The sequence below is a fragment of the Taudactylus pleione genome, unplaced genomic scaffold (assembly GCF_031769625.1).
Source record: "Taudactylus pleione unplaced genomic scaffold, aTauple2 ptg000073l, whole genome shotgun sequence".
In the NCBI taxonomy this organism is placed as follows: Eukaryota; Metazoa; Chordata; class Amphibia; order Anura; family Myobatrachidae; genus Taudactylus; species Taudactylus pleione.
Genome location: NW_028284475.1, coordinates 6,163,748 through 6,180,000, shown reverse-complemented (window position 1 = coordinate 6,180,000; position 16,253 = coordinate 6,163,748). Strand labels below are relative to the sequence as shown.

At 47.1% G+C, this 16,253-nt stretch overlaps 1 protein-coding gene across 1 annotated transcript in view; it reads left to right on the top strand.

Annotated features, from left to right (window-relative positions):
- The window catches only part of LOC148532586 (NACHT, LRR and PYD domains-containing protein 12-like), a 43,539-nt gene extending 30,165 nt beyond the window's left edge, over positions 1 to 13,374 (top strand). The window contains exons 10-13 of the mRNA XM_088467643.1: positions 5,543 to 5,713; positions 7,877 to 8,047; positions 11,247 to 11,411; positions 12,021 to 13,374. Coding sequence (XP_088323769.1) covers positions 5,543 to 5,713; positions 7,877 to 8,047; positions 11,247 to 11,411; positions 12,021 to 12,114 — 601 coding nt within the window. The 3' untranslated portion in view covers positions 12,115 to 13,374. The remainder of the gene's footprint in view (positions 1 to 5,542; positions 5,714 to 7,876; positions 8,048 to 11,246; positions 11,412 to 12,020) is intronic.
- The last annotated feature ends 2,879 nt before the right edge of the window (positions 13,375 to 16,253 follow it).

The window sequence follows — 16,253 nt, the reverse complement described above, 5'->3', positions numbered from 1 at the left end:
CTCGTAGAATGAGCAGTAACAGAGGGCGGAACAGGAATGCCCTCATGAATGTAAGCCTCAGAAATCGCCATGCGAATCCACCTGGCCAACGTTTGCTTGTTGGCCCAGCCAACCCTTCTTATGGAAACCATAGAGGACGAACAAAGCGTCCAACTTCCTAAGGGAACGTGTACGGTCCACGTAAAACCGTAGAGCTCGTACCACATCCAATGAGGCCTCACCTCTTGAAAGGTCTGGTGAGTTAAAGGTCGGCACTACAATTTCCCCATTAATGTGGAAACTAAAGACCACCTTAGGCAGGAACCCAGGGCAAGTCCGAAGCACTGCCCTGTTCCTGTGAAAAAAAAACAGAAAGGGGGGTCGGCAGGAAGTAGCCCCCAAATCTGACGCTCTCCTGGCGGAAGTAATATCCAGGAGGAACACAGTCTTAGCTGTGAGCCATTTGAGATCCACTGAGCCCAGTGGTTTAAATTGAGGTCCTTGGAGAGCCCGAAGGACCACAGCCAACTCCCAAAGAGCCACAGGAGGCACAAAGGGAGGCTGTATGCGAAGAGCAGCCTGCATAAAGGTGCGAACATCCGAGAGTGGAGCAATCCTCCGCTGAAACCACACAGACAGTGCGGAAACATGTACTTTTAATGAGGCTAGACGAAGACCCTTATCTAAGCCTGCCTGGAGAAAAGCCAGAACCCTAGATATCCAAAATACCTGGGGATTGTACCCCCTGGGGCGACACCATTCAAAGAAGGTATGCCACACCAGGTTTCCGAGCTCTAAGCATGGATGTCTCAAGAGCCATGCCGTCAAAAGACAGATGACCCAGATCCGTGTAAACACAAGGGCCCTGAGACAACAGGTCCGAACGTTGAGACAACAGCAACAGAGCGTCTATGGAGAGACTCTGATGATCTGAGTACCAGTGACGTCTGGGCCACGCTGGAGCCACCAGCAGGATCATGCCTCCTTCTTGCTTGAACTTCAATACCCGAGGAAGAAGGGAGAAAGGAGGAGACAGGTACGCAAACTGGAAGGTCCACCGAACCGACAGAGCATCTACCAGGAGAGCCTCTGCGCCTCCTGTTCTGGACCCGTACACTCTTAGCTTGCAGTTGTGTCTGGAGGCCATGAGGTCCATCTCTGGAAGACCCCATTTGTCCACCAGGAGTTGGAAGACCTCCTGGTGAAGTGACCACTCCCCTGGATGTACATCATGTTGACTGAGGAAGTCTGCTTCCCAGTTGAGTACTCCTGGAATGAACACTGCCGAGATGGCTGGGAGATTATCTTACGCCTAAGTCAGAATGCGGGATACCTCTTTTAGAACCTCCTGACTTCGAGTTCTGCCTGAACGGCTTATCTATGCCACCGTGGTGGCATTGTCTGACTGAACTTGTATGGGTTTCCCTCGCAGAACCAGTCTTGCATGGAGCAGCACTCTGAACACTGCCCGAAGTTCCAATATATTGATCGGAAGGGCAGATTCCGTTGACGTCCACCGTCCTCAAATACGTGTGGACCTGTCACTGGGCCCCAGCCCCGGAGACAGACGTCCGTCGTGAGAAGGACCCAATCTGGGATCCAAAATGGGCGCCCCTTGTTTAGGTGAGATGTTGACACTGTGGAACCCAGTAATCTCATTGCCAACTGAATGGACACCTGGTGACCCTGGAAACAGGAACGTACCCTGGTCTGTAGGGCTGAGATCTTCTCCTCTATAAAGAAGATTCTCTGCTGCTGAGAGTCCAACAGTGCTCCCAGATGGATCATCCTCTGGGATGGCATATGTGAGGACTTTTTCCAATTGATCAGCCAGCTGTGAGTCTGCAACACCGATATTGTCAGGTGCAGATGATTGCAAAGTACCTCCGGAGACCCTGCTAGGAGAAGCAGGTCATCCACGAAAGGTAGCAGGCGAACCTCCTGTAACCACAGGTGAGCCGCCATGACCGCCATTACCTTGGTGAACACCTGCGGAGCCATGGAAAGACCAAACGGCAGCGCTTGAAACTGGTAATGGTGATCCAGTACAGCAAATCTGAGAAACCTCTGATGAGCTGTAGCAATGGGGATATGCAGGTAGGCATCCTGAAAATTCAGGGACACCATGAAATCCCCAGGTTCCATAGCTAATATAATGGAACATATAGTCTCCATCCTGAACCGAGGGACCCTCAGAAACAGAAACTTGTTGAAAAAGAACCGTTCGGTTCTGGTACCAAAAAGAGATTGAAATAATAACTTATCCCCCTGAGGGACGGGGGGACAGTAACTATGACCCCTTCTTGGAGCATAGAACTTACCACTTTCTGGATTTCCAGAGCCTTTGTGGAATGAAGGCCTACCTCTGGAGTGTAGAAAACAAAACTGATGGGGAGGCCTTCTGCTGAAGGAGAGGGTCATGAGAAACCACTTCTCTGACCCAGGTGTCTGTGGTAATCATCCACCAGTGCTGGGCGAACCGAAGAAGTCGGCCTCCCACCCTGGGGTCCCCCAAGGGGAGGCCCAACTCATCATGCTGAGGGTTTGTCCTCAGGCTTGGTGACAAGGTGTCTAGCATTCCAAGGTCGCTTCTTGGACTTGGGTGTCTTCCCGGTGGCCTGGGAATAGACTGCACCTTTTGCTTACCTTGAGGACGATAGGCTCAAAAGGACGAAGTAGCAGTCCCAGATGGAGCCGGAGGCGATGGCTGACTTTGCAGCTGTCAACGTACTTACAATTTTATCCAGGTCTGGGTCGAAGAGGACCTGACCATTAAACGGCAAGCCTTCCAGGCTCTTCTTGGATTCCACGTCTGCATTCCAAGAACGTAACAACCATGATCGGCGAGCCGAAACTGCTGCTGCTGAAATCCTGGATGTAAGCAGGCTAACATCCAACGCTGTTTTGTTATTATAAGTAGTAGAATCACGGATATTACCTACCAGCACTGTCTGCTCCTCAGAAGCATCAGAGGAGAATGACGACTCCAGAGCGTCAGCCCATTTATTTTTTTTCATGGCCCGAGCCACCCAACAGACCGCCATGAGCGGTCTGGCGGATCCCCCGGCCAAAGAGTAAATGGATTTTAAATAAGTCTCTACCTTGCGGTCCGTAACGTCCTTAAATGAGGACATAAACGGCATGGGTAAGATTGCACTCTTAATCAGGCGTGTCACATGGAAATCCACCTGAGGAGTGGTGTCCCACTTAGTGAAGTAATCCTCTACAAAGGGATAAGAATATGTCAGTCTCTTTTGGGGCTGAAACCTTTTCCCTGGGAATTTCCACGCTTCCTCCATAAGGTCCACCCGCTGACCAGATAGAGGAAAAACTGACGCCTTACCTTTAAGGCTCTTAAAGTATGCGTAAGGGTGCAGTTGCAGGGAGACCGTCATCCTCAATGAGCATAACTCAGCAAACAGCTTTAATTAGCCCGGATACATAAATCCTGGACTTATACTCAACCTCTTAAGTGGGTCGTTCCGAGTCAGATTCCTGGAGCTCCCCTTCATCTGACATCATCATCATCATAATGTGGTAACAGTGGCGCCACTAACGGTCTCTTAGCAGGCCACGGAGCAGGCACCTGCAAAACGTCCGTTAAGTTCTGTACTGTGGCGGACAGAGTGCTCACCCAGGCAGGTTCCTTTTGGGATACCCTCTGAGGAGGTCAACTGCCCCGGTGCCCCAAGTACAGGGGAAGGGACTACCGCCTGATGGGTGAACCCCAATAGAGGGAACGCAGGAGGAGCAGACAATCGCCCTACCAAGGCTTTAACAGGTAGCATAAGCGCCGCCCAAGGAGGCTCCTGGGATGTGCTGGCCACTACAGGGATGACAGGCTGGGACAAACAAGTGCTGCATATACCATCCTGCAGAAACTCACCCTCCCCCACACATATGTTACACTTGGAACAGTGAATCGGGGGTAGCACTGACTGTGGAATCCTCACTACCAGACATGTTAGTATGTAACCCACTGTGAGGTTTAATATCCACCCTGACAGTACTGTGCACCGATTAGGGTAGAACAGAGCAGAAAACAGGGACAGTAAAAATGGCTGACAGAAGAAAATATACAGACAGCGCTAGCATAAAGTCACATACTATGCATAAATAGATGCCTACACTTACAGCGCGATCATCAACCACTCAGATGCTAAGTCTGAAGTGGGAATAGCGCTACCTGACCAAACCTTTAGCTGTAGGAGAGGTAGGTAGGGGGGGTGGCCCAGGCTCCACACTCCTACTCAGCGTTGCTGCACATCCAAGATGGCCGCCGAGCATTCTGGAGGCGGAGCCATGGGGGAGGATCCCAAGCACCAGCAGCGCGCCAAGCCTCAGTAGAAAGGCGGCTGGTGCAGTGAGAGAGGGGCCTTTCCCATAGTCTCAAACCGGAAAAGCACCCTCCCTGGCAGGCCATTAACCCCCGGGATGCTGGAGCGCTTCCTTAAAGCTCCAAACCCATATCCCTGGTGGTCTAGTGGTAGCGCAGGCTCAGTACCTGGCTCCACTAACTGCCGCCCTCAGGGAGCCCCCAGCCCTGAGGACACTGGACTGTGCCGCAATGGGTGCCGTCCGCAGATGCCCCCTGCGCTTACCTTGCTGCCCCCTGTGCACCCGACCACTGTCCTGAGCTCCCGGGGCCCCGCTAGCTGGGACAGTAGTGGGGGCTTCCGCTGGACTGTCCCCACTAGCTGCACTTGCAGTCTTCTTAACTTCGGGGCTGTTTGCCAGCAGCCCCCATGCAGTGACCCGACTATGGCCAGGCACCAACTGAAAACTGAGATGCCTTGGCCTGGGGGCGGGGTTATAGGAGTAGGGCCCAGTGCATCCTGGGAGCACAAAGTTAACTGTGTGGTGCCCGATGGCCAAGCCATGACTATAACCCAAGGTATCCCTATGGATACCATTTGGAGCCTGCTGCAGAAAACACATCAGCACTGTACTATGGGGAAGTGGAACTTAAGACAAAGGTATAGAGGAAGTACCAGTACAGTAGGTATCGGTTTTATAAGTATATTTCTCATACTGGGCATAAAAAATAATAAGCTGTTTTATAATATTGAGGCTAAACTGTTACAGCAACACTAAGATAACTATTTCTGGAAAGATCATAAAGCACCTCCAACAGCAAGCTATACATAATGCCCCTCTCCGCTAATTGGTCCTGGCACTAAAACAGGAATGATACAGTACTGTATGCATATGCAGTAATGCAGTGTGGTCTTTCCTCGTTTCCTCTAAGGGTGGTTCTATAAATTGCCGACCCTAAACCTAACCATAACCCTAACCACAGCCTAACCTTAATCCCAGCCCAACCTTAATCCCAGCCCAACCTTATCCCTAACCCTAATGATAGCCTAACTCTAACCACAGCCGCAGCCTAACCCTAGCCACAACCCTAACCTTAAAATAATAAAACAAAATTGTCTGTCAACATTAACCAGATGGCCGATCCGCCTGAATTTCAATGTAAAAAATAAGTCTAACATCGGCTGTTGACATTATCTTGAATTGTCAACATTCTGTCAATGTTGCAATTTGTTTTGTTTTTTAACAGCTTGGCGAATACTCAGCTAAATAACAGTTCTGGTTGTAACTTGGCCGCTGCAGTAAGTACTAACCAGTTCCTGAGGAAACTAAACCTGACTGATAATAACCTGGATGGTCCTCACCTCATTGCGTTGTTGGATGCTGTGTCCAGTCCATCATGCAGGATAGAAGAATTCCTGTGAGTATGACCGATCCATACATGGGTGAGACGTCTACGGAAGGCAAAGTGTGACCGCAGAGTGTGAGAAGTGGCCGATTGTCAGAGCTAAACAGAATGATAATCGGCCACTTCTCACAGAATGATAATCGGCCACTTCTCACAGAATGATAATCGCCCACACTTCTCATGCTCATCTTCACTTTAAAGATTTGTTTGCACCCTAACCGTCGGGATAAGTGCCTAACCCTAACTGTCCCTTTTAGAGCCTAACCTCCGGTAAGTGCCTAACCCTAACTGTCCCTCCTAGTGCCTAGCCCTAATTGTCAAGGTAAATACCTAACCCTAACTATCCATCCTAATGCCTAACCCTCCGGTAAATGCCTAACCCTAACCGTCCCTCCTAGTGCCTAACTCTAACCATCCAGGTAAGTGCCTAACCGTCCCTCCTATTGCCTAACCCTTACCCACCGGTAAGTGACTAACTCTAACCGCCGAGATAATTGCCTAACCCTAACCGTCCCTTTTAGAGCCTAACCCACAGGTAAGTGCCGAACCCTAAAAAATGTTATTTATTTTTTTAAATCAATGTGTCGATAATTTTTGTCAACCATTTTTGTGTCAACATTTTGACCATGTCGACCTATTATCTGTCTGCCAGTTGGTGTCTACCTAGACACTGTCGACCTTTTTATTGTAAATCTACTGATTGGAACATGTGTTCTTAGAAGCCTTTTGATACCTTTTAGAAGAAAAATAATTACTGACCCTGTTACACACACCTACTGTATCTCAGTGTATTACTATGCGGTTTCTGTTTCTAAACTGTCGGATTTACCAAGTTCTGGAAGGCAAAGCTTCTGGAACCTTGCCCCAGCCGTTAAGCCTATAGTAGAGTGGAAATATGCAGACCAGCGCCCTCACCTTTTGGGAAATTAGGTCCAAATAGTTAGTGGTTTCTGCTGCCTTGACAGGAGAAGAAAACTCCAGAAATTCTTCAACAGAATCCAATTGCAAACAATGTCCTTCCTGGCGCAAGTTTACCCAATTGGCTAGTCAGTACCACTTCTTCGACATAAATAGTTTATTGAATATGTCATACGGTTTTAGATAACAGTTTGGCAATCTTATATACAAATAGACAATTTTGGAACAAGAAATTAAAATTTATATAATTTACGAAAGTTATGACATGAATTTGAATAATTTGCATCATTTTGTAGCCCTAATGTTTGTATTTACATCGTTTACAATTGTCATTTAGAAATAGGTATAATCTGTCTGAAGAAGTGAGCAGCGTCCTATGAAACGCGTAACAAAGTTTATGCAGCGTATCACATGCTGTAGGACATTGTAGTTAGACTTTAATAACATAGGGGCAACTTTTTTGTATCCAACGTCCCCACTGACCTATGCGCAGGACGACAGATACGCATACACAGTACACACGTAGACGCCAAATCCATCAGCAGAGTCAGGATCTTGTGATCTCATCTTACTAAACATACACATGAATATACACACTCTGCCTGTCTAACAGTTAGGGGCACATAAAAAAAAAAAAGCAAATACGGAGCAGTTTGCTCTTGGAACCAACCATGTTGCAACGCAAGGGGTGCAAGTGCATTTATTTATTTTGTGCATGCAGGGAAAATAACGGCTGTTTTTGTATGTAGCGAACAAATACTGGGCAGGTTTGTTTTTTACACTGTAATTTTTAAGAACACACCCTTTCCCAATTATAAGTCTCTCAGTACATTTTACATCTACCCAACCTACAGTGTAGGTACAGCCATTAATGGGTTAACCATTGATGGTGCCGCCATGCTTACCATCTGTGGCATGAAACCATCAGCGGCAAACCACCAATGGTTTTCACCCATTAATGGACATCCTTGATTGTGCTGCACACTGGCAGCGGGCCAACCAGAGAAAGGGTGGGGCTTTGCGGTGCGTCAGGGGCAGGGCATTATCTTTGAGTCTTTATTGGAACTATTGGATCACCACCATCGATGGCAAAACCATCAATCATCGGTGGCAAATAATTGATGGTTGATGGCCAATTCTATTGCAGTGCAACATGGTTTTACCAAATTGTTCCTTTTTTATATGCTCCTAACTCTGACTTAGACAGTTCATCATTTGGTGGCTCTTTATCATTTTTCTGATTTATGCTTTTTACAGCTTGAGGTGTACTGGCCTAACAGAGCGTTCCTGCTGTCATTTGGCCTACGCGATACGTAATAACCAGTCCCTGAGGACATTAGACCTGTCTGGTAATAACCTGGGAGGCCCTCACTTCAGTGACCTGGTGACCGCTCTATCCAATCCAACCTGCCGGATTGAGGAACTACAGTGAGTATGACAGATTCTGTATATGAGAGATGTGTGCTGTAATGGTGGGTACACACTACACGATATGCTCCCTGAGCGATATCGTGTAGTGTTGTCCCCGGCAGGTTGTGCTCAATGTCGTTCATGACATTGAGCACAGCCGCTGAACGATATCATTAACGATATCGTTCAGCGCCGGGCTCTCTCCCCCATTCCCTGACATGCAGCAACCTGACGAGATCGTCAGGTTGGCCTGCATGTCAGCCCGATGAACGATAATGACGAACGACCCGCGGGAACGCGCGTCGTCGTCATCGTTCATCTTTTTGGGGTTAAAAATGGACGATAAAGTGGACGACTGAACGATAACGATAACGATATCGTTATCGTTCAGTCGTCCACTTTATCGCCCAGTGTGTACGCACCTTAAGTGTTAAGCAATACACTAGAACCGTGCAGATAGGATGCAAATTATAATGTACATTTTCTCCAAAATGAAATTATACACAGCAATAGTCTGGACGCATAATATATGATTTACCTATATGCAGTATATGTTACTCATGTTTGTGTATTCTCCACTGATATCTGATATTGGGTTTGGTATATTAAGTTGAAAGCTCACCAGATCGATCATGTCGACCTGATCACATTGTTCTTTCTGCCCAACTTAACTACACTTTCTTGGGTCCCACAAAAGCGTCTGGTCATGGACCGTATGTACTACTGGCAGAAATAGGTGTCAGCGGTGTGTGATGGAGGTCAGTCCACATGCAGAATAGCTTAACCAGGGATTGGTTTATTAACCAGGTAGAACACAAGATGTGAGACAACACCGAGCTAATGCAGCACAATGCAGGAACATCTAATGGGTGTGCAGTGGTCTGTAATGCCCACCTGCAGGTACAGGCGGTGATGGCAGTGGAACTTGTAGTGCGGCCAGCGTTGGTGGCTTCGTGGTGGACAGTGGCACCACCACTGTAATAAGTGGCACTGGTGTCTCTAAGAGACACTCAGGCACAAGCTAGGAAGAAGAACGCGCGGTATGGCGCGCTTGTGTAGCAGGCGTATTGGTGGTAGTGCTTGCGCAGATCTGAACCTCCATTACTATGGGGACTCTGTCACATAATAGGAGACAGAGCAGAGTGCACTCTCCAATATGTGCCACCCAAAGGGTGAAAATTTTACATCTACATACATGGGTTCTACAGCTGGGCCCCAAGCTGAGAGCCCTATACTAGTAGTATCCCTTATGACTGTTACACCTTTGCACATGATGGATTTCCAAAACTCACACTTTTGTAAAGTTAGACAACTATGCCACAATTCGGGATGTACTGTAGTTGGCATCCCAACGATCAAGATTTCGGACAGAATCCCGACACCAGAGTCCCAATCGCTCCCAGCAGTGAGAACTAGGGTTAGGCTAGGGGAGGAGGGAGAGAGACTGTGGGAGGGATGGGTTATGGGGAGGGTAAGGGAACAGTACATCAGACAGTGGCAGATCTACATTTTTGGGGCGCTGAAGCTTGAACTGTTAAGGGGGCCCCTTTGCAACCAGCAACAATGGGGCAACATTCAACAAGGTCCAAAGGGCCTTGCTGTCCTTGCAAGGACCTTGAGGCCCAAATGGCGGAGATGAAGAAACCCCCCAGAGAGTGAGACACTGTGGATAGATTTAGAAACCCACCAGAGAGTAAGCGATAGATAGATATATGTAGAAATCCCTTACAGAGACTGTAGATAGATAGATTGATAGATGTAGAAAACCCCCCAAAGAGAAACTGTAGATAGCTAGAGAAACCCACCAGAGAGTGAGACACTGTAGGTGGGTAGATAGATAGATACAGTAGATGTAGAAACCCCCCAGAGAGTATCTACAGTGTCTAACTCTCTGGTGGGTTTCTACATCTACTGTGAGACACTGTAGATAGATAGATAGATAGATAGATAGATAGATAGATAGATAGATGTAGAAAACCCCCAAAGAGAGACTATGGATAGACAGATATATATAGAAACCAACTAGACAGGGAGACACTGTAGGTAGATAAGTAGATAGATGTAGAAACCCCCCAGAGAGAGACTGTAGGTAGATAGATGTAGAAACCCCCCAGAGAGAGAGAGACTGTAGATAGATCATAGATCAAATACAAACCCAAAACGTAGTAATTTCCTCCTAGAGTGGGATCTCTGGAATCCCCCTGAGTCAGATCTCTCCCCCACACTGCGTGCTCCCGCCTCTGAGCTGCATGTCATCCCTCAGTCAGCTCAGCTTTCAGTTTGTGGTCAGCACTGCAGGGCTGACTTTTGTCAGATGGGACAGCACACATGGAGATGGGAGCATCTAGTGGTACCTGGCAGTACTGCACTCAGCAGTGACACTGACAGCAGCTCTCTATTCTGCGCCTGTCCGGCTCATTAGAGCCATCCTCAGCTCGGAGCTGTAGATAAAGTGTCTGCCGGCTAGTACTGATCAGGGGGGTTTCCGGGTACTCAGAAACCCCCCCCCCCTTTCTCCCTATTAGCACTACTGTAGAGCATTTTCTAAGCAGGGCCGTAGCTAGGGTAGTGCGGCCGGTGCCATCGCACAGGGCACCATAGGTCAGGGGGCGCTGTTTGGGCCTGTCAAATTTCTGTTTATTATCGTTCTTGCTTGTAGCTTCCTCTTATTTCATCCCCAGCATCTCCTGGCCTCCCCTATCTCTTCCCTGGCCCTTCCCCATGAGGCCATGGCCCTTTTTTGGGTGCATTATGTCCCTTTGAAAAATGAGGGGGGCGCCAATGCTCTTTCTGGCACAGGGCACCAAAAAGTCTAGTTAGGCTGTGTAGATAAGGTCAATATTAAATACTTCAACCCATTGGCTTATGATTCTATCACTAAAATAACCTTATTTTAATAAACAAACTTCAAAACTCCATTGATTTTATTGAAAAATTCTTTCATTAAAAAAATAAAAGAAAAAAATTGCTTAAGCTTCATTAGTTTGATAGTAGATCCACCTCTGACATCAGATATTAAATATCTGGTGAAATGGACAGGATGGGGGAGGTGGCTCAATGACTCCATTCTGCAAGGCCTAATGAAGAGAAGCACCCGGACCACCTCCCTCAGTGATCAGCTGAATCCCCCTCCTGGGAACTCTCCCGGAGGGGAAGATTACAGAGACTGCATGTACTGTATGTGTTATGTACAATGTGCTTATCTCATATCTTCCAGCCTCCAGGAAATACAACTAAGAGATGAACACGCTCCTCTACTGGTTACATTGAGCAACAACCCAAACCTCACATACCTGGATCTTAGTTACAATTATTTTCCACACTGTGGCCACAACTACATCAGCGACCTTATACAGAAGTCCTGCAGCCTACAAGAGATCAGGTACACGGAACCTCCTAGTACAGTAATATGCTTAGGTTATCATATATAAATGATAACCTATACATATGACCTTGCACATTCGGCCCATGGATGTACACCAGGGAAGGAATTTGCAGCAACATTTGCAGGCAGGCGACCATCAATCGATGCTGTTGCATGAACTCAGGATGAGGCCATTAAACACTAATGAATTGATGGGACTGTTTTAATATATGAGATGGAGCATGTTAGGAAGAAAGGGAGAGAGGGGAACAGGAGCTGCCAAGCGGCACAGACCGAATTCTCCAGTGGGTGTTAATGAGGTGGCAAATTTTTTGGCGTGTTTGGTGACGTTATTACCACGTGTTGATAGCACTGGCTCCTCTTCTGACTATGGGGGATATTTACTAGAGTGCTGGTTTTTAGAAGTGGAGATGTTTCCCATAGCAACCAATCAGATTCTAGCTATTATCTTCTAGAAGGTGCTGGATAAATGAGAAGTAGACTCTGATTGGTTGCTATGGGCAACACTCCCATTTCTAGAAACCCGCACTTTAGTAAATATACGCCTATAATTGTAGTACCACGCAGTGAACGGTTATTCTATTGTCACTTGTGTCTCTCTTGTAGACTCATTAACATTGGATGGTCACAGAAGCAGAAAGATGACCTGATGGAAATACAAAGACCAGGTCTGAAGATATCATTACAGATTACACATTGACACAACCCGGCAGCCACATACAATCGTTGGACTATTTTATAAGGAAAAAAAAGAGAGATGGATTATTGACCGCGGACCCATTCTAGCACCTTGGGCCAAATGTAACCGGGTGAGCGTTTTGGAGAGATTTGGCCAACAATGCAAATTTTTAAATTCCTTTCCAAAACACCGGCAGGTTTTTCTTTGTACTAGGTTTCCTTTGCAAGCATTGTTTTGGGGTACAGATATTGGGGCGGATAACACAGCACACAGAACATTAATATACGCTTCATCTCAGCACACACTTACTGACCAATTCAATATAAATTGAATTAGAAAAGACTGCAGGTTTTTTTTTTTAGACAACAGAAATAAGTACCCCCAGCACAGTGTCGTCTCTCCCCAAAGTGCAGTGCACGTGACTTAGCCAGCGCACCGGCAAAAAAGGAGGTGTGGGTAGTGGACCAAACCCCTGCTTTAGTCACTCCGGGGGTCTTGGAGATGCGGACTGCCCCCGGGGACCAGTCTATGTGCAGTGCCGGCTCTCTCACTGTGTCAGTAGCCGAGTTCTGCATGTAATAGTACAGTGCAGCACCTGGGTCCTGTCACTGAGAGGAGTCGGCACTTTGGTGTCACCCCTCAGCGGGTTCACACCCGGGTGCGGCCTGTACCCCCCTTGTGATGCCACTACCCCAGCATACTGCAAAGGGCCAGCAATGAGACTTAAGTACTACACGATAATAGAAATACAGAGATCTCAGTTCGCATATATTTGCAAAGATATGTTTAAGCCACCAATCTGCGTCAAGACGTCTCTGTTCTGGTGGTCCCTAACGCTACGTGATAATGGCACCCACTTTGAGTCCTATAATTGCATATTGTTTGGCTACATACATTAATCTATCGAAATTGAGAGCCAACTCCCCAAATCCTCCAAATAGCACTACAGGAAGCAGCTCACCCTCCCAATGCTGGCCCCATCCATGCCTGGTGGTTGCTTAACTTAATGGCCCGTCACAGGTCCATGAAGAGGGAGGGGTCATCTATCCAAGAATAAGAAAGAATGTCCCTCCAGCACTGAGGACCAGCAATGAGATTTGACCCCTCCTTTTTGTGTGCTGGTTCCTGTAGTGCCATGTGGAGGATTTTGGGGGGCAGTGAGGTTGAAGAAGTAAGACAGCGATTCCCACCTACCACCATTCCTCTGCCCCCTTGTTGGGGATTATTAAGACATCATACACACTTTGCCTTGTTATTGAAAAGAGGATGAAAAGAACAGCAGCTGGTATCTGCACTGCACTGTTTAATAAATTATCTAAAATAAATGTTGCATTTTTTTTGTTTACTGTGCCCTCTAAAGGTGCTTACACACGGTACGATATCTAGGAAAGATATGAACGATAACTCATTCACATCGTTCATTTTTCTGCATTGAACGACCAACGATGCGCGTTCCCGCATGGATGATAACGATATCTATGGTCGTCCGTCCTGGACGATATCAGCAAGATTTGCCTGTTCTGAGATGTGGCAGGATGACTTCACTGAAAGATATGTCATAGATCTCTATCAGTGTGTACACTCAATATAGTTTGTCCTGCACTACAGACAGTTGCTCTACTGCACATGTGCACCGCAGTTGGCGTGCCCCCTTAGCGTCTCTAGGCCTAGACGCACACCTGTCCAGACGTGCCTCCTATGTATGCTGTACATGTACCTTTTATATGTTTCTGCTGCATGTATGCAGTGTTCTCTATATGTATGCTGAATACCCAATACATCCAGTGACATGTGGTGAGGTCAGTGGCTGGGGAGGCACACATGGAGATGGGTTTGCGTGCTGGGAGCCTGTCTCACTCCCCACTCACTGTACCTCTCCCCTCACTACACTAAGCTTCAGTGTTCATTGATTTTCCTACCTACTGTACATCACTGTGTATTCTCTTGCTTCTGCTGAGTGAGCTCCGATCTCTAAACACTGCAGTGCACTTCCTGGTCAAATGACACATCCAAGGTGTCCATCAGTGCTCAAGGCAAGCCCACCATACTCAGAGGCATGTCTCTATTAGCTCTCTTTCTGTGCAACTTACTGCCCGTGGTGTGGCCCCGCCCCCAGCTCTGCAAGCAGTGTCTGGCTATACAGAAGCGAGGCTGAGCTGTTTCTGCCTCATCTCCCATCTCCCTGCAGTCCCAGGGAGCTCCACAAAGCTGGCGAGTGTTAACAATAAATATGATTACAATAAACAAAGAAGATGTATAAAAGTTATAAATATCTTCTTTGTATTATTCTAATCATTTTTAGATCAAGTCTCAGGAGTATGACAGGGGAGGCTCTGCCTCCCCTGACTGCACGTCCCTCGATGCATCCAATAAGCCACGTTCCTGGGCCACTACTCCTGTGTGGACTAACGTCTATATCTCCACCTATTTATTTATTTTATTTATTAACAGTTTCTTATATAGCGCAGCATATTCCGTTGCGCTTTACAATTGGAAACATAAATAGAACAAAACTGGGTAATAACAGACAGATATACAGTATAGGTAGGAAGGCCCTGCTCGCAAGCTTACAATCTAACCTATGTAACGCTACTTCAATATATTTGCATTCACTTACTTGTTACTGTTGTTGTAATGTCTTTGGGATGGATAGGGTTATGATAAATAACGCCAAACTATAAGAATAATATATCGCATATTTACAACAAACTGAGACGCTCAAGTATATCACAATAAACTAGTGTTGGTTATATATCCTGGTGTAATATGTCCATCCCCGGATTGTCAGTATAACTGAGGAGGCAAATGATATAAAACAAAGTCCCCAGAGTTACTTCCACTTCTTTTTCAGCATGATGCAAATCATGAGAGATATCCGTATCCTAGAGATGTGAGCCAGAGATGTATCATGCGTTGGTGTAAGTGGACCTCATGTTACCACATGACCATCGCCATCTCCACAGTAGAATTGTATACGGTATACAGAACTTCAGTCAGTAGTTTTCTTGGAGTCTTGATTGTACCAGAGACTTGGAGCCCCAACCATGTTTGAGAATTACCCTGATATCAAGTAGAACATGTGGCCGATCAGAGTTCTGATGATGAAGATTAATGGTAATCCCCATAAGACGCTAACTTTGGTGTAATACGCCATCCGCCATCCACGTCCCTAAGTGTTCATGTCCAGCTTCTTCTCTGGTAAATGTTTTAAATGAGAATCTGGATGTAAGAAAAAGATACGTTCAGCAGATGTTAGTTTAAGTTTTCAAAAGATTTCTCCAGAGCTGCCTCTAGATCACGTCTCTCTGGAATACCCAGAACGCTCGGTCAGCAGGAACTGGGCTGAGATATGAGGATAAAGGATGGGATGTTGGTAAGAATAGTTTTCTAGATAATGGGGACAGGACTTGGAATTTGAGGAATGGTACAAGCCCGGCGTTCGTTCTGTGACCTTCCTCTGCTGTGCGACTACCGGAATGGCCATGAAATACCCCAATCCCGACAGCGGCTGCCCGACATAATGAAAATCCTGACAAAGGCAGGTAAGTACCCTAACCCCCCCTTAGTGGTGCCTACCCTAACCTCCCTCCCTAGTGCCTAACCCTAACCCCCTCTTACCGCTCCCTAAACCTAATCCTCCCGGGGGGGTGACTAACACTAACACCCTCTCCCCTAGGGGTGCCTAACCCTAACCTCTCCCCCCCTCCCCCCCCAATAATAAAAAAACAAAAACCTAACGCTAACCCCGCAAAGTGCCCTAAACCTAACCCTCCCCTCCACGGCTAACAGGACGGGCACCCCAGACTTACCTCATTCGGGCACGCGTCGTTCTGGATTCCGGCATCGGGATTATGATGGGCCTTGATATTTCAATGCCTATCATGAATCCTTAGCTGGCATTCTGCCGTCGGGATTGTGACTGGCAGCCTTCCGGCCGCGGGTCACATGACTACATCCCACGACTACCTTGTGCAGGGCGCCTCCTTTGAGGAAGGAGTGGGGGTATCGCACGTATAGGACTGTTAGTTGAAGCGTCAGTAGGATGGAGGAAGTACCTGAGGTTTGAGCAGTAGACGATGGTGAATAAGTGTTAGAGATCAGACAGATCAAAACAGCAATACCAATATAGAGATCTTATAAGTATAGGAGAATCACTGGTG